This window comes from Grampus griseus, assembly GCF_964374135.1.
Source record: "Grampus griseus genome assembly, chromosome: 17".
Taxonomy (NCBI): Eukaryota; Metazoa; Chordata; class Mammalia; order Artiodactyla; family Delphinidae; genus Grampus; species Grampus griseus.
This window is the reverse complement of record NC_139011.1, coordinates 1016581-1033970: the sequence shown is the minus strand read 5'-3', so window position 1 is coordinate 1033970 and position 17390 is coordinate 1016581. Positions and strand designations below refer to the sequence as shown.

At 65.3% G+C, this 17390-nt stretch overlaps 1 protein-coding gene across 3 annotated transcripts; it reads right to left on the bottom strand.

Moving 5' to 3' along the window:
• Positions 1 to 977: 977 nt before the first annotated feature.
• Positions 978 to 15465, bottom strand: EEF1D (eukaryotic translation elongation factor 1 delta; the record flags this gene model as incomplete). 3 transcript variants are annotated; one of them, XM_082674691.1, is made up of 9 exons in its annotated part: positions 978 to 1073; positions 1198 to 1392; positions 1535 to 1753; positions 1908 to 2008; positions 2087 to 2186; positions 5726 to 5797; positions 6199 to 6319; positions 11697 to 11990; positions 15375 to 15438. In XM_082674691.1, the coding sequence occupies 7 exons, from the start codon at positions 6313 to 6315 to the stop codon at positions 1035 to 1037; spliced, it is 843 nt and encodes a 280-aa protein (XP_082530817.1). In that variant the 3' UTR covers positions 978 to 1034. The 3 variants fall into 3 exon arrangements, with proteins under 3 accessions (XP_082530817.1, XP_082530816.1, XP_082530818.1); XM_082674690.1 differs by lacking the exon at positions 11697 to 11990 and having other exon boundaries at positions 15375 to 15465; XM_082674692.1 differs by lacking the exons at positions 11697 to 11990; positions 15375 to 15438 and adding an exon at positions 8203 to 9284 and having other exon boundaries at positions 6199 to 6340.
• Between the last annotated feature and the right edge of the window lie 1925 nt (positions 15466 to 17390).

Genomic DNA, 17390 nt, shown 5'->3' with positions numbered 1-17390 from the left:
AAGTCCGGGGAGCGCGGGGAGAGGGTGGAAGAGGGCAATTCGAACTCCACGTCCAGCTGGACTCCATCCTCGCCCGCCCAGAAGCCACCCCAGGCCTGGGCAGGGCAGCTCGCGGCCGGCACCACACCAGGGCAAGGCCCACGCGACGCTGTTCGGGTAGCAGCGCGGTGCCGACAGAACGAGGGGGCGGCTCATCCACCGCCAGCTGGCACCGAAGGCTCTCGGGTCTCACACGCTAAATCCCACATGACTCCTGCGGGCCCTTTGAGGCCACCAGCTCTGACCAGAGTAACCACAACCCACTCTTTCTCACCAGCCACGCTGGGTCCAGGGCAAGAACCACTAGTGACACAAGTCCTGCCCAGACTGGGGAGGGGGGTGGGGGCCCAGGCAGGACAGTGGGCACAATTCCACAGGGCAGTGTGTCATGGGATCTGTCAAGGGCCCAGGTCTCCAGCAGGCAGCAGGGGCCTCAGGGCTAAGGGAAGAAGTCCAGCCTCCTTCCTAGAAACGGTCGGCTACCCGGCAGGGTTTTGAACAGGCCAGCCCCGATGGGGCACGTGACTGTAGTCACAACAGCAGGGCCAGGACGGCCGCTGGGGCCTCTTCCCTGGATGGTTCTGGACTGTCACTTCTCTACCCATGGGGACGGCTCAGCGAAAGAAGCAGAATGGAGACGGCAGAAGGCTGGGACGCCTCCCACAGTGAGGGAAACAATGTACACTGTTAGAGGTAGACCTGGACGTCCCACTTGCAACTGAGACGTGAGTGAGTCAGGGAACAGGAGGGGCAGAGGGGTGGGCCACACGGCCACAGGAGGGCTGTGGAGAGACCCGGAATGGGGAGAAGGGCAGTGGCCACTGGTGCAGGAGCAGAGCGTGAGATGCCCGCCCAGTGTGAGGCTGGGGGCCTGGCAGAGTGCGGCTCACTGAATGCGCCCCCCCGCAGGGCCCAAACCAGGACAGGAGCCAGAGGGCTGGAATCTCAGTCTTTATTGGCTGCAAGGCTTCCCACGCTCAGGCCAGTGCCGGGGCTCAGATCTTGTTGAAAGCAGCAATGTCAACGCTCTGCACCTGTGGAGAGGGAGGCTGGTGGTCACACGGGGCCCTGCTTCCCAAAGGCCCAAGCGCCCATGTGCCTGGCCAGAGGCTCATTTGGACACCCCAGGCCCCTACCCTGTGTGGGCCCCTCACTCACATGCTCCTCGAACTTGGTGATCTCCTCTTCCAGGAGGTCCGTGCCCACCTTGTCGTCCTCCACCACACACTGGATCTGTAGCTTGTGGATGCCGTAGCCCACGGGCACCAGCTTGGAGCCCCCCCAGGTCAGCCCATCCAGCTGGATGGAGCGCACGCAGGCCTCCAGCTGGGCCATGTCCGTCTCGTCATCCCACTGGGGAGGAGAGGGGAGGAGGGCTGGGTCAGAGCCCGCTCCCGCCGTCAACACAATCTGAGTCTACTCCTGCCCTGCCCGGCACTGATCCCTCCAGGACCACAGGGCACCGCGAGGGGAGGGTCAGAGGCGAGCCACTCACAGGCTTGACGTCCAGGAGGATGGAGGACTTGGCCACCAGGGCAGGCTTTGCGGCCTTCTTCTCGGCGTACTGCCGCAGCCTCTCCTCCCGCAGCCGGGCCGCCTCCCGGTCCTCCTCCTCGTCGCTGCCGAACAGGTCAATGTCGTCGTCCTCGTCGTCCTCTGTGGCGGTGGCCACCTTCCTGGCGGGGGGCTCCACTTGGCGCATGGGAGACACGTGCTGCCACACAGGAGGGGAGACTGGGGCCCGTGCAGCCAGGACACCAGGCCTCCAGCCCTCCACCGCTGCCTGGGCCACAGCCCACATGGGGGCCGCCCGCGGCCTCCCGCTCCTCAGCGCCAGGTGTGGGTCCCTGGCGGGGAAGGGCCCTCACCTGGGTCTGCGGAGCTGTGGCCCGGTGGGCGGGCGAGCTCTTCTCTAGCGCGCTCAGCCGGGCCTCCAGCTGGGAGACAGCCTGCTGCAGATCCTGCACCACTGCGGGGGCAAAGGGGATGCTGGTCAGGCAGCAAGTGCTGGGGTGGGGCCCCCCGCCCGTCAGGCCCAGGGCCTCACCCCCTCGCAGGCTCTGGTTCTCCACTTCCAGGCTGGCAATCCGGATGACCAGCTCACTGTGGTCTCCGCTGGGCCCGCTGGGGGCCCCAGGGCCTGAGCTCTGCAAGGCAGGGGGAGAGGAAGGGCTCATACCCTAGCCTGCTCCTTGGGGTTCCCCCCATTCACAGCCATACTGAAGCAGAGCCCTAAGCTGGATGAGAAGCCCATCAAGCCCCATGGGGTCCGCTGGCCATGCTCCACCCAGGCAAGGGGAGAGGAAGCCCTGCAAGCTGAGGCCACAGTGGCATCCTCAGCCCAGCACGTGACACGAAGCAGGACCCCAGGGTGGCCCTAACGTGGGGGCGGCGCAGAGCTGAGCCATGGCTGCCACTGCCTGGTGGGTGGGAGGAAGCAAAGGACTCAGCTCCAGGGGCAGCCAGACCCAGCAGCTCGGGAGGACCGGGCAACACAGCCTTGAGCTGGACACAGGAGGGGACAGCACTGGGGGCAGCCACCCCGCAGCAGCCAGGGCCACACACCTGCCTGCCTTTGAAAGCTCTGGGTGACCCAGGGACCCTGGCCTGGCCACCAGCCTCCTCTGGCTCCTCCCTGACCGGGAGCCCCCGTCATCTGACCCAGGCGGCACTGCCCAGGGAGCTCAGGCCCGAGTTACACCCCAGGAGCCTGCACGCAGGCCGTTCAGCACTCCTACCCCCCACTGCAGTGGCTCCAAGGGTGGGGTTCAGTGCACCTTGCCCTTGCCAGAGGGCTGCTGGCCCCCTCCAACGTCCAGTCAAGATAAAGGCCTGGGGCCCACCCACCAAGCAGCCACAGGGAAGCCACAGGGGTGGCCTCCTCCCCTGGTCTGCACACCCCCAGGGCACTACCAAGGTGAAGGTCTCCAGAGAGGACAGGCTGACACATGCCTGGCTCCCTGCCCTGGGACCCATGGGCAGTGCTAAGCTGACACCGTCTCCTAGACCCACCAGCTCCCACTACACAGAACTCCCAGCAGAGCTGGCCAAGTGGCACTGCGTGGCTGCAGAAGGAGCACTGACCAGCCCCCAGGACCAGATGGGCTCTGCGCACGCCACCGCCCTCCTCAGACCAACCCAAGTGTCCGCCCCACCTCCTACTCCGGCTAGTAAGTGGCAGCCCTCCGCCCACAGCTGGCCACCCCGCCGAGTCCCAGCCACCACCACCGGCACGCGACCTCCTCTCCAGCCTACTTCCCACGGCTCAGCTCCCGGACCATTCCCACCAAGAAGGTCCCACGGCTTCCGTGGCACAGGGATGAAATCCAGGACCAGCTGTTCCCCACGAAGCCCCGCCAGCCCCCGCCAACCTGCACTCTCAGGCCCCACCCCCTCTCAGCAGGCTTCCCCAAGGCCGTCTCTCCCCGTTGATCTGTGCCCGCTAAGCAAATGAACCAGGTCCCGGTGGCTCAAGGCAGGCTGGAACCTCAAGCCTTTGCCCTGCTGTGCCTGCTGCCTGGCCCCGGGGACCTCCCGACACAGGCCCGGCACCACCACCAAGTGAGGACCAACTGTGGACGGGTCCCGAGGCTGCAGGCTCCGGGCGGGCAAGGCCCCACCTGCTGCAAGGCCAAGACAAAGTGGCAGGGGAGAGACCAGGCTGTTAGGGGCCATGGGGTCACCACCGCTCGGCCCAGAAAGCACCAGGCCACTCCACGGTGTCTAGGCCCTGGGCCCACCCTGCCCACCCGGACTGAGAAGGAAGCCAGGGCGCTCAGTGAGGCAGGCCCAGGCTACCCAGTCCAGTCTGAGCTCCCAACAGCAGGCCGCAGGCAGCCACCTGGTGGCCTCGGGGGCGGTGCCGTACCAAGGTTCCGAATCCAGAAGCCTCCATCCCGGCCTCCAGCCCTGTGCCTGGCACCACGTGCAGTCCCCAGGAACCTCTGGAACCCCAGTGTCTGCTGAGCCCCACTCTACCCAAACCCAAGCATGGGGCTGGGCCACAGCACCCTTCCCGGGGCCGCCGGCAGCTGAATGATGTTCCTCTGAAGTTCACGTGGAAGCCCCTGCCGCCAGGGCCCCAGAGTGGGAGATTATTTGAAAATGGGGTCTTCACACTGGTAATCAGTCACAATGACATTATTAGGGTGGCCCTAATCCAATGACTGGTGTCCTCGTGTGAAAAAATTTGGACAGAGAAAACACAGGAAGAAAACAGCCATCTACCAAAGAGAAACCAACCCCACCCACACCCTGATCCTGGACTTTGAACCTCCTGATCATCAGAAGATAAATTTCTGTTGTTTCGGTCACCTGGTCTGTGCTGCTCCATCATTACAGCAACCTAGGCAGACCAGTCCCCAAGCCCTAACAGCTGCTCAGGTGAATTCCCTGAAGACCGGGACCCCAAAGCTGACCCCAACAGCCAGGGCCCTGAGGCCCGGTGGGGGAAGAGTTCTCACAGCCTAAGAATCTCCAGGGCCGCAGCCCCAGAGCTGCTGAGCCCCTGGCTGCAGCCTTCTGAGCACTGGAGCCCGACGTGCCCGGCCTGGGTGCGAAGACCTTGCGCCACCTCAATCCCGCGGCTGCCTGGCCTGAACTTGCTCCGGCAAGCAGAGGGTGGCAGGTGGGATTTGGGGCTAATGGGCAGAAGGCAAGGCAGGAGCATGTGGGGGCCAAGTATAAAGCAGGGCCTGCTGGGCAGACAGTGGTGGCAACGCTTCCTGGGGGACACCCACCCAGGGCCGCCCAGCTGATGGCCAGGAGCCAGTATATCCGAGCCGGCTGTGGCAGGCAGAAAGTTCCCAAATATGACCCCAACCCTGTAAAAAGATGACCTCACGTGGCCAAAGGGACTTTGCAGATGTGACGAGGCTGAGGATCTGGACGTGGGGAGGTTACCCTGGATGACCCAGGTGGGCCCAGTGTCATTGCAAAGGTCCACATAAGAGAGAAGCAGGAGAGAGAAAGAAACGTGACAGAAATAGATGTCAAAGCTCGTGACGCTGCTGGCTAGAAGCCATAGGCCGAGGGATGTGGGCAGCTTTCTGAAAGGTAGAAAAAGCAAGAAAATGGATTCTCTCCTGGAGTCTCCAGAAGGAACACAGCTCTGCTGACACTTGGCCCTCGAGGCTGGGACACCACTCTGTAGCCCAGACAATCCTCTGAGAAGGAAGGTGGAGCAGCAGGGCTGCCACTCCGAGGGACACACTCCCCGGCCAGGCCAGGGACACACTGGACATGACCGTTTCCCTCTCCTGATCTCACGTGGGACCTTGAGCCCGAGCTGGGCTGCAGGGCCCCTCCTGGGCCTCAAATTCAAGATGGTGGTGACTCTATGCCTTGGGACTCGGCACACCCTGTGAACCCATCTCACAGAGGAGGGCCACGCCTAAGAGGGAAGGGAGGAAGCGCAGCACGCGCCAGCCCCTCACACTCTCGGAGCAGGGAGCGAGCAGGAAGGAGAAGGCCTCAGGCCTGGTACCACAGGAGCAGCCGTGGCAAGGCGCGGAGTCCCGGGTGACCGCCAGCAATCCCAGCAAGGAGCGAGAGGAAGGACGTCTCCTCTGGCCGTGTGGGAACACGGCGCTGCACGCCGCACCCTGACTTTGCTCCAAGGGGCGACGTCATCAGCAGCACCGGGGGAAGCGCCGGGCACGCCGTTTGCCACGAGGGCGGTACTCACCCCGGCCAGGGACTTCTGGATGTTTTCTCTGGCTCTCGCGATGTCACGGAGGATCACGCTGGCGCCGTTCTCCTGCAGATGGTGCAGAAAGAACAACGCTTTCATTTAAAAAAAAAAAAAAAATTAAAAAGGCAGCCTCCTGTGGAGAGAGCAGGAAAGCCCTGCACAAAACAAAAGCTCACGGGCCTGAGGACGGAAGAGGATGGAGTCCTGTGGCCCTGACGACAGGGCCTGAGGCGCACGTGGCCTGCAAGCCCAGCCGGGCCACGTGTCGCAGGTCCTGATGGGCACCTAGAGACGCTGTGAGCGCCCTGCCCACATGTGACACGAGAGCAGCTCCAGCTCCTCGGGAGCCGGCCAGCCGCCCTCCGAAGAACCAACCCCAGCACCTGCAGCAGCGCCACCTGGGCCAACGTGCGTGTCCCGCTGTGCTGGCACAGACACCCCGAGACCCCAAGCGCAGCAGCCCCTACCTGGCGTGAGGAGCCGGCCACGGGCCCGTTCATCTGCTCGTAGAATTTCCTTTCTGCATCGTCATATTTGAACTTGTCAAACCAGATCTTCTCGTGCACTAGAAAGTTTGTGGCCATTTTCCTGTTGAGAGGGGAGGAGAGACTAAGACAGCCTGGCCGGGAGGAGGGGGCACCTCCTCGCAGACCCCAGGGCTGGCTTGCACAAGCGCCCCTTCCAACAGCCCGGACCCCGAGGGTACAGGGCAGGCCGTCCCGGTCCTTGGGTAACAAGGGCTCCAGGGCCCAGGGCAGAGCACCAGAGGGTCTCAGCACGGACCACAGCAAGCCTGCGAGCCCCTCCCCCACACCACGTGGGCTTCCTTCAGTGCTAAGGCGGGTGGCCCCCAGGCCAGTCCCCAAGACCAGTGGCTCTCAAAGCATGGCCAGGAACCTCTGGGGGTCCCCAAGGTCCTCCCCTTTCCAATCACACAACTGTTCAAGGCTGGATTTGTCGGACAATATACACCAACAGATAATGCACAAGCAGGTTTAAGAATCCAGCTGCCTCCTATTAAGCCAGACACAAGACTCGCAAAAATGTAAAACAAGGCCACTTAGTTCACTGACCTTTTTTGTTACAGAAAAGTTATTTCTTGCGTAAACGTCATTAACGTGTAACAAGCTTGTTATTATTTTTCAACAAATAAGTGCTTCTGCATTTAATTACTAATATACGAAAAATTAATAAACAAAACAAAAGCTCTCTTAGCATCACAAGACCAGCAAGTTTGAGAACTGCTGCTGCAGACCAGGGCCTGGCAAACGCCGGCCTGTGAGCCAGATCCCGCCACTGTCCGTTTTTGCAAATCGCTGTATTGGCACGTCTGCAGTCTGCTGCTTTCCCACTACTCGGCAAGGCGGGGGAGCTGCCACGGACCTGGGCCCAGAGCCCGAATTCTCACAGATGACAAAGTCTGCTGACTCAGAACCGCCCTGTCCCTCACCAAGTGCAACAGAAAAGGACCCAACCTCACCAATTCTCTTTGCTGAGGATCCCAGGCCATCACTGGACCTCACCAAGTGTACCCCCGTGACAAGGGAGGTTGAGCCCTGTAACTCTCCTCCACCCCAGCTCGAAGAGGCATCACTGAACAGTTTCAGTTCCACGCCACCCCGCACGCACACGTACTGCCTGATGGGGAACGCCCCCCTCCCCCCGGCGGTGGGCCCCACACCCTGCCCCTCGCACCAAGGCCAGGATCCCGTCAAAGCAGCACATCCAACCCCACCGAGGAGCCGAGGGGCTCCTGCCGGGAGTCTGGGGTCCAGGGAGGCCCCTCCACGCCCCCTCTGGCCTGGCCTGCGGCCCAGGGCCTCTCCCCACTGGGGGGCCCCCAGTCTGCCCTGAGTCCAACGGTCTCTGCCCTCCTGCCTGAGCCCAGTGGGCTAAGGGATCCCTTCCATGGCCAGGCTCTGGCCTCCAGCGACCAGCTGGCACTGCATAAACCGCTCTGGGGGCCAGACCCCTGGGTCCACAGGCTGAAGGCAAGTTGGCCTCATCCAGTGGGTGTCTTCCAGACTCAGGCCGCTGGACCGGCCGCGTGCTAGAGCACCTGAGACGCCCACCTCACCTCAGGTGGTTCTGGACAAGGAGATGGGGGAGACAGCAGGATGGGTCGGCAAGCGGCCCAGTGGGGCTTGGGGGCCGGGAGCCTTCATCGCTCCCCTGTCCCATGAGTCAGGGGAGAAGCTGGAAGTTGCCTGGCCAAAGGGGAAACTTTGCGCAAGACCGATTCAGGCCCAAGTGGACCCCTTCCCTCCACCAACTTGGTGGGGGTGACCCCAGAGGCTGCAATGCCCCAGGGGCAGATAGCTATCCCAGCCCGACCCGAGCCAGCTTCCAACTCAGCCGGTCCAGGAGTCTTGGGAGGAGCCCCGCCAGGGGTGGGGGCAGGGAAGGGAGCACGCCGGCCACCCAGCCCGGCCCGAGGAAGCCCAGGCACCCGCCCGGCACGTTTTCCCTACTTGGGTCTCAGGCTGGACATGGAAGGGCCAGACCGGGCGCTGGGTCGGTGAACCAGGGACGGAGCTTCAAGGCGCCAGGCCATGCGCAGGGCCTCGGCGGCGTGGTGGCGGCACTCTGCGCTGTCGTAGGCCGGCTTGCTGAGCCAGGGGGCCTCGGCATCCTTGTGCAGGAAGTACCGGTAGGGCAGGGCAGAGGAGGCCTCCCCGTCCACCCGCCGCGGCCCGAGCCGCCGGCTTCCCACGGCGTCGCGGCCCCGCCGGTCTCTGCGGCCGCGCCGGGCGCCCTCAGCCTGACCGGCTCGCTCCTGCAAGCGCACCTTCCCAGGGGGGTGGCCGTCAAACAGGGCCTCGTAGAAGACCCTCTCGGCCGCGTCGTAGCGGGGCTTCTCCAGCCACACCTCCCGCACCAGCGCCTGCAGGCTGCCCAGTGGGGGCTGGCCGTTGGCTGGCGGGCTGGGCTGGCGGATGAGGTGCAGGTCGGGGGCGGCCGCCCACTGGCCCGTGTCGGGAGCCCCCTGCCCGCCGCTCCCCTCCGCAGCCAGCAGCAAGGCCTGAGACCACTCCACGAACGCCCGCTCAGCCTGGTCAAAGGAAGACTTGTTGACCCAGACGCCCCAGGTCACGTGGTGGCAGGCCACCTGGCTTCCGAGGGCGCAGAGGGCCCCAGGGGCCAGGGCGGGAGGCCGGGCTGCCTGGGCGGCCGCATCTGCCAGCCTCTGGTGGTACGAGCTCTCCGCCTGGTCGAACAGCGGCTTGTCCAGCCAGACGTGGCCGGCTGAGAGGCCCACGAGGGCCAGGTGCCCCTGGCTGAGCCAGCCCCTCGGGGAGCGCTTCCTCGGCTTCTGCAACGGCGTCCTCCCATTGTGGCTCTTGCCGGGCTCGCTGCTGCCGCTGCCGTTGGGGGCGCCCGCCTCCTCGGCCTCATCCTCCCGGCCCGGCCCGTTCACTGCCAGTGCCTCGGCCGGGAGCTGCTGGGCGGCGGCTCTCATGGCCTCGTGCTCGTAGAAGCGCCGCTCAGCTTCCCCGTACTTCTGCTTGTCTTCCCAGACCGTCTCCAGGGCACAGGAGGCCTTCCCGCTCATCTTCCACGCAGCGTTAAAAAGCAAGCACAAAGGGCAGTTGCAACACCGTGGGCCGTGGGCAGACGGCACCCCCGCCCCTCCCTGCTCGGCCGCCCGGATGGGGTGCCCCAGGGCAGCATGCACGGGGAGCTGGGGAAGCAGTAAACACGCACGAGCACGTAATGCGTGGTGTGGTTGCACGTGTGTATCCTCCTAACCGCAAAACTTGCCTTTTCTCATCCAACATGCACCCAGGCTCTCCAAGGGGGCCCAGAGAACACTTTCCAAACCTCTTTGGCTACAGAAACCTCTTCGGTGAACCCCAAGAACAGCGGCCAAATAAACACAGGACGCGCTCAGCTAATTCAACTTTTACGTCAACAGCAAATGAGTTTTAGAACAAGTGTGTCCCGTGAAACATTAGAGCCTCACTTATTCTGAAAAGTTAGCCGCTGTTCATCTGAAACTTTAACTGGACGTCCTGCGTTTTTGCTAAGCCTGGCCACCTCCCTGAGGCACTCGGGCTTCTGTTTTATAGAAATGCACTTGGTGGTCTCAGAGGACGGCCCCGCTCCTGGCACATTCTGCCTGATCTGAGTCCCCCACCTGCACGGCCACACCGCCATCCTGAGCAGTGCATGTTCCAAGGGAAGCTAGAAGATCTTAGCTAAGGGGCACCTGGGAACAGAGGGTGGAGCACCCACCCCTGCGAGGCCACATCAGGGGAGATGCCAGGGAGTGAGTGTCTAAAAGGGAAGGAAGGCAGTGGCTCTGGCAGTTAAGAATCAGGTTCCTTGGTCAGCGGCCGATGCCTCCTGACCAGGAGACAATCAACTCACACCTGTGGGTGCACCTAAACTAAAGGAACCATGTGGGAACCTCCGAGTCCTGTCCTAGGACGCGAGATCCTCCCTGCACTCCAGCGCCTTTTGGTGTAAGGGGCTCCGCACACCTGCCACTGTGGCTACTGGATAAGCCTCTGTCCAGAAGCCTGAGCTCAGAGTAGCCCTCGTCACCTGCTGCCCCCGTGCAAGACTGAGGGCTGCTGGGCCACAGGGCGTGCGCAAACAGCCTCGAGGTGATGGCCTCGGCCCTGCCGCTGGCACAGGGCCCCCCATTCTGCTCCCGGGCATGGTGCCCCGTAAAGGCTAGCCCCATTGCTGGGCAGCCCAGAATTCTACAGCAGACCCTATTCAGCAGAACCAAGGGGCCTGGGCCACCGCAGCCTCCGGCTAGAAGCAGCTCAAGCCCAGAAGGCCCTGGAGGCCAGTCTGCTCTTAGGGTGCACCTAGGGGTCCCCGAGCTCACACCTGGCTGGCCTGTTCTAGAGGATGGCCTTGACTAGCACAGGGACTCCTCCCCTGAGACCCTACTCTGGACCCTGTGCCCGCCCAGAAGCAGAAGCACCAGGCCGACTGCCTGGGGCTAAGCAGCTTGCTCTCAGGATGGCCCCAGTGTCTCCTGCTGCTGCGAGGTCACCTGGTGAAGCCTAAGTGAGGGCAGACCTGCTGGGCCCTCACCCCAGGGAGGAGGCCCCCTGAGGGGGCAGACTTTCACCCCGGGACAGCAAACCCTTCCTGCCACTCACCGCAGGGTCTACAGCCCCCCGACCAAAACCAAAACCCAATTCCAATCACCCCGGGACGTGTGGGCCAAGTCCCGACCGACCTGGGACTTCAGGGAGACTGCCCTTTGTGCTCTGAGGGGCTCGCCGGGGTCTCTCACAGCACCCGATGCAGGGGCGGAGGCCCAGGCTCAGAGAGGTCCCTGGCCACCCCCTCGAGCCTCCCTCCCCGGGGCCAGCAGCACTTACCAAGGCCAGGCTGACTGCAGAGGCAGTGCTGGGGGGCGGGAGCCCATGCCCAGGAGGCGGGGCACTGTGACATCACTCACTGTAACCGAGGGCTGCAGGCCTACCAGGCTGGGCTTGTCTGCCCTCTGACCTCTCTGGCGGACCCTCACCAAAGCAGCGCAGCGCGGGTCAGGGCTGGTCTGGCCCCTTCAGCCCTGCCCACCAGGCTGACCCCCCAGTGCGGAAGCCCTACGTGAACCTAGTGGCCTAAACGCTGTCCTCGGCTCCTGACATCAAACCAGGCTCTGCTCAGAGCTCTAAGGGTCACAGTTCGGGGGAGGGGAAGCCCCCTCTCAAGATGCCCGTGAGCAAGGGACAGGGCCTGAGACCAGGGGCTGGCTGGGGCGGCGGCACCCTGCCCTGCCCAGAGGTGTGGAAGCTGCCCACCCTACTGCCGGGGCAGGAACTGGCTCAGCCCAGGAAGGTGCTGAGGCCACACCCAACAGGTCCAGACAAGGAAACCGAGGCCGGCAGCCTGGCCCCAGAGGTGTCAGGACTCGCCGGGCGTGGTGAGGGCTGGGCTGGGGGTCCCCTGGCTCGGGTGAAGGGGACACAGGAGCCTGGGACGGGCGAGTACTTACTTCGCTTTGATCTCCTAGGACAGCATGAAGAGAAAGCAGCAGAGTTAGAGGCAGTCAGACAGGGCGGCCCGAGCAGGCTGGGGGGCCTTCTCAGAAGCTGCTCGGTGAGGCGGCGTGGAGGCGAGTTTGCTGGGGAACAAAGGCGAGCACCGGAGCCAAGACCCACCACCAAAATCCCAGGGGGCGGCCGCTGCTCCTTCATCACTCGAAATGCGCAGATGCTGGGCTTCCTGTTAGCCGGAGCCAGGCAGCCCTGGGAGGCCCCATCTGAGCTCCTCGCTGAGCTGAGCCAACCTGGGGAGGCGAGCCAGCACCTCGAGTGCCCCGCTGCCCACGTGGCTCGCCCCAGCCCCGCACCGCCACTGGGTCCAGACCGCTGGACCACGTGTAGGACGACAAGGACCTGGCAGAAGGTCTTGGCGGCCACCCAGCCCCAGTGCCCACGCCGGACAGGCCTCTCCCTCAGCAGGGCCACTATGGGGGCGAGAGGCCAGGTGGGCAGGGTGTGCCGTCCCCGCAGGCCGGCACCGGAGGGTGCACGAGAGGACAGACGGGGTGCCCGGCCCTGAATCCACAAGAGGTGCCACCAAGGGGCTGAGGACCCAGTCAGCCCTGCCACCCAGGCCCCTGGCCTCCCGTCTCCCCCACACCGCGGCCAGCGTGCCAGCATCAAGTCACCCCGGGACAGGGTGCGCGAGGCGTCCTGCGGGGTGAACAGAGAGGCTAGCAGGCAGGAGGCAGGCGTGCACGGAGGTCCCAGGCAGGCTCTCCGCAGACACCCACCATAGGGGCTTCGTGTGGCAAGGCTCTGGCGGGAGGAGGACTCCCCAGAGACACCACACAGGAGCGCTGTCACCTGGGGAGGCGACCACAGACAGCTGAGGGCTGCCTGGTAAAGCCAGTGCCAGGATGGGGCCAAGAGCACCCCCAGGGCTGCTGGAGGATGAGGCCCCAGGACAGCCGGCACAGCCCCCGACGTCAGAGGCAGGGGCCCACCTCTCCCACTAGAAGAACCACTCTGAGCCTGAACACTTTCCCGCGAGAACGCCACCAGGGAAGCACAGAACTCCCGGCTAGGGGCCGGGCGTCCTACAGGAGCAGTCGGGCCTCCACCCCCCCCCCGCCCCCCGCAACACTGGAGCACACAGGGGGCAGAGCCAGGACGCAGAGGAAGCAGTCCCACCCTGTACTCCTCACCTGCAGGGCCAAGAGCAAGCCGCCTGCCACTAAGGACCAGCCCTGGGGCATAAAGCATGTCAAGACCACTCCCATGAGAGGGGGCACTGAGGCGTGGGAGGCCCTGGAGGGATCACGGCCCACCCAGCCACCAGGATCTGGGGCGAAGGCAGCGAGCAGCTCTTCCTCTGCAACTCCCCCAGCCCAGCGTCAGTGCGAATCAGCACTCCTGGCTGTGCTGAGGGACTCTGGGGGCTGCGGAGTCCTTCTCAGCCTCTGCCCAGCTGGGAGGGCAGTTCTTGCAGTGCCAGTACAGGGAACCTGGCAGCACTCCCTGGCCAGGATACTCCTGGCTGGAGGCTCCTGAAGGTGAGGACGTGGCCTGGCAGAGCGGTGCCCACCAATCTGCCAAGAGGTCCCCGTGAGGCTGGGTGAACGGGGAAGGTTTCTGGGAGGGGTGAGGGTTGCCCCCTCCCCCGGCTCCATCCTCCACACCTCGTTCTCATCCTCCAAACGGTCTCAGGTAACCAGGTGCCCATGTGACCCCATCGCAGTCACACACAGGCAGGGGCTCCCAGGTCATCCACCCAGAGGTCACAGCTCTCTGCCCCCCTTCCACAGGAAGTGGGAATCGGTGTGCGGTGTGGGGAGATGGGGCCCCTGGCTGGCGCGGCCTGGACCAGTGCTGCACAACAGAGCTTCCACGCGTGCAGTGTCCAAGAGAACGCGGCGAGCACTCAGCACGCTTCAGCCGATGAGAACGAGCCAGCAGTGGGGCAACTGCACGAGAGGGCTGCCCTCTGATTTTCTTTAGAGGCGAACTCCACAGCCCCCAGTTCCTACTCAGAAGCTTCCCCACCTCTGACTCCTGGACAGTCCGGCCCCACTCAAAAATGCCAACCTGTCCTGCTGGCGTGGAGGGGGGCCCCTGCACCCCAAGACTCAGCACTCACACTGCGGCTGCCCAAGTCACCCCACCTGAGGCCCAGCCAGCTGCATGACATTTGTGCTACAATGCCATGGCCGTCGGTTCTATTTCTATCCCAGTCTGTGGTGCCCTGGTCTATCTACCCTGACCGCCAGGTGCCTGCGCCCCCTTCCCTCGGGCGGCTCCAGCACTGCACGCGCCTCCTCAACCATTCTGAATACACCTGACACCTCACACAGCTGGGAGACGGGAGTGGGGTAAACTGAGGCTCCGGGTCGGCGAGGTGAGAATCTGGGACTCCGTGTCTCATTCTGACGCCTGTCCTTCACACAAATGTCACACTGCCCCCCACTTCAAAGTCACACGTGCCATCTTCAAACAAGGCCACAGGGCCAGGGCTCGTGCCGCCATTTCCTGCCTGCAGCCCTTGAAAAGCTGACACCAGAGCGCGACGCACCGAGGACGTTCTTTGTGGCCGCCTATTTAGGATCACCTTCAAGAAACCTTCATCCACAAAAACACTGGTCAAGCGTGTTTGCCCCCCAGGCTCCTCTAGGGGAAGGCACAGCAGCCGCGCTCCAAGGTGAGGAGATGGAGAGCTGCAGGGCACCCCAGCACTGGCACAGGGCCCAGGCCCGACTGCCCCGCAGAGGCGGCACAGGGCACCTGCTCCTCGGAGTCTGTGCCGAGCTTTCTCAGGGAACCCCTACGTCTGGAGCTAAGCACGGCGGTGGGGCTCAACCCACTTATGGTTGAGGGCTCCCTAGGAGCTAGGGGTGTCAGAGCTGCTTCTGAGGCAACACCGGGTCCTTCCCCGACCCAGGCCAGACCTACTCCCTCACCAGTTACTTGCCAGAGTCAATCTGCTCTCGCGACAAGCAGGGACCACCCCAAAGTCCAGCCACACAAACAGCTCTCTTGCTCCAGGGTGGCCCTTCACTCTGAAAACCCTGTCGTGCTGGTCCCCGCCCCATGCCACCCCCCTGGCTCCAGGACAAGGCTTTCCCTTCTTCGTTCCACTGAAAGTGCCCACTTTTCAGGAAGGTATCCTCCTCCCCTTCAGAGAGTGGCTTCGACATCGCCTCCTGCCCGGATCACCTTATCCAAATCCAGACCCTCCATCCCTCTCAGAGAACGCTGTATTTCAGTCACCCAGCAATCACATCCTTATTCTTCCCCGAGTTCATGAGCTCTCCAGGTTCCACGAAGACTGGGTCCGTGCCTGTCCCTCAAGCCCAGAGCCGACATGAAGGAGGTGCTCCACAAACGTCGACAAAGAAACGGGGGGACTACAGGCCCGGGTCACAGGTGGGCAAACATCCTTGTCACCCACCGGGGCGGAGACCAGCGCGGCCCCGACATTCCCGCAGCCGCCCTCCCGCCGGGGCAGCCGCAGGGGTCCGGCCGGCACGTGGCCCGCGGGCTCCGCCCCTCTGCGCGGCCGCGAGCCCGCATCCGGCCCCGCGCCCCGGAGCCGGCCTGCCGGCGGCTCTCCAACCAAGTCCCTGCCGGCGCAGCGCGGGCCGTCCCTTCCCCGGGCCCCAGGGCCTGGCGGCGCAACCCTAGGTACTCACACGCCAGCCAAGGACGCGGCGACCAACGTTGAGGGATCGGCGGCGCGCGACGGCAAAGAAAAGGGAGGGCCGCGCTGGCCGCGCACGGGAAGTGAAGCAGCGGGCTCTACCACGCGCCGGGACGCGGGGGACGCGGCCCGCGCGCACGGCCCGCTGCGCTGCCTGGGCCTTCCGCGCGACTTTCCCCGCGGGTGGACAGAAGACAGTGGGAGACCCCCGCGAGGCTCGCCCTTTCCCGGAGGAGCTGGAGCAACCCGCCGGGCACAGCGCCGCCGGCTCCCGCCCCCCTCCGCTGCAGCTCCGGTGGACTCGGCGGGCCCGGGCGGAGCAGACCGGCCGGCACGTGCCGGGTGACGTGCAGCGCGGGGTGGGGCCGCGCGGGGCCAACGCGCCTGCGCGCGCCGAGCGGGCGAGACAAAGGGGAGGGCCCGGCCGGTCCCGCCCCCAGCGCCCGCCCAGCGCGGCCGGCCGGGCGGGCGTATGGCCCCGGTTCCCGCGCCCCCGCTGCCGCTGCCGCCGCAGCCGCAGCAGCAACCATGTACCCCGCGGGACTCCCGGCCGGCCCGGCCCCGCGCCGCGGCCGCCGCCCCCCGCCCGGGCGCCCCGCGCAGTCGCCGCGGCCCCCCGCGCCCGCCCCGGTCGCCGCCGCGCGGCCGCCGCCCCCCGCGCCCGGGCCGCGGCCCCGCGTGGCTGTGAAGATGGCCTTCCGCAAGGCCTACTCCATCAAGGACAAGCTGCAGGCCATCGAGCGCGTCAAGGGCGGCGAGCGGCAGGCCAGCGTGTGCCGCGACTTCGGCGTGCCCGGCGGCACGCTGCGCGGCTGGCTCAAGGACGAGCCCAAGCTGCGCTGGTTCCTGGAGCAGCTGGGCGGCGAGGTGGGCACGCAGCGCAAGAAGATGCGGCTAGCCAACGAGGAGGAGATCGACCGCGCCGTCTACTCGTGGTTCCTGGCGCTGCGCCAGCACGGCGTGCCGCTGTCGGGGCCGCTCATCCAAGCGCAGGCCGAGGCCTTCGCGCGCCAGATCTACGGGCCCGAGTGCACCTTCAAGGCCAGCCACGGCTGGTTCTGGCGCTGGCAGAAGCGCCACGGCATCTCCAGCCAGCGCATCTACGGCGAGGCCGAGCCCCCAGCCGCCGGCCCCGCGCCCGGCCTGCCGGTCAAGCAGGAGCCCGCGCAGCTCACCCGCACCGGCCCCCTGCCCGACCGCGCCCTGAATTCCCCTGCCCCCGCCGAGGGCGGCTACGGCGACGAGCAGATCTACAACGCCAACGTCACCGGCCTCTACTGGAAGCTGCTTCCGGAGCAGGCCGCGCCCCTTGGCGCGGGGGGCTGTGGCCGTCGCTGGCGGGGCGACCGGGTGACGGTGCTGCTGGCCGCCAACCTGACCGGCAGCCACAAGCTGAAGCCGCTGGTCATCGGGCAGTTGCCGGACCCACCCAGCCTGCGCCACCACAACCAGGACAAGTTCCCCGCCTCCTACCGCTACAGCCCCGACGCCTGGCTCAGCCGCCCGCTGCTGCGCGGCTGGTTCTTCGAGGAGTTCGTCCCGGGCGTCAGGCGCTACCTGCGCCGCAGCTGCCTGCAGCAGAAGGCTGTGCTGCTGGTCGCCCACCCGCCCTGCCCCAGCCCTGCGGCCAGGATGCCCACGCTGGAGGAGAGCGAGGAGACCCCCAGGAGGTGCCGGCCTGAGCCCCTGGGCCCTCCGGAGGAGCTGCAGACCCCCGACGGGGCGGTGCGGGTGCTGTTCCTGTCCAAGGGCAGCAGCCGGGCACACATCCCGGCCCCACTGGAGCAGGGGGTGGTGGCCGCCTTCAAGCAGCTGTACAAGCGGGAGCTGCTGCGGCTGGCCGTGTCCTGCGCCGGGGGGTCCCCGCTGGACTTCATGCGCAGCTTCATGCTCAAGGACATGCTCTACCTGGCCGGCCTCTCCTGGGACCTGGTGCAGGCAGGCAGCATCGAGCGCTGCTGGCTTTTGGGCTTGCGGGCTGCCTTCGAGCCCCGGCCGGCGGAGGAGT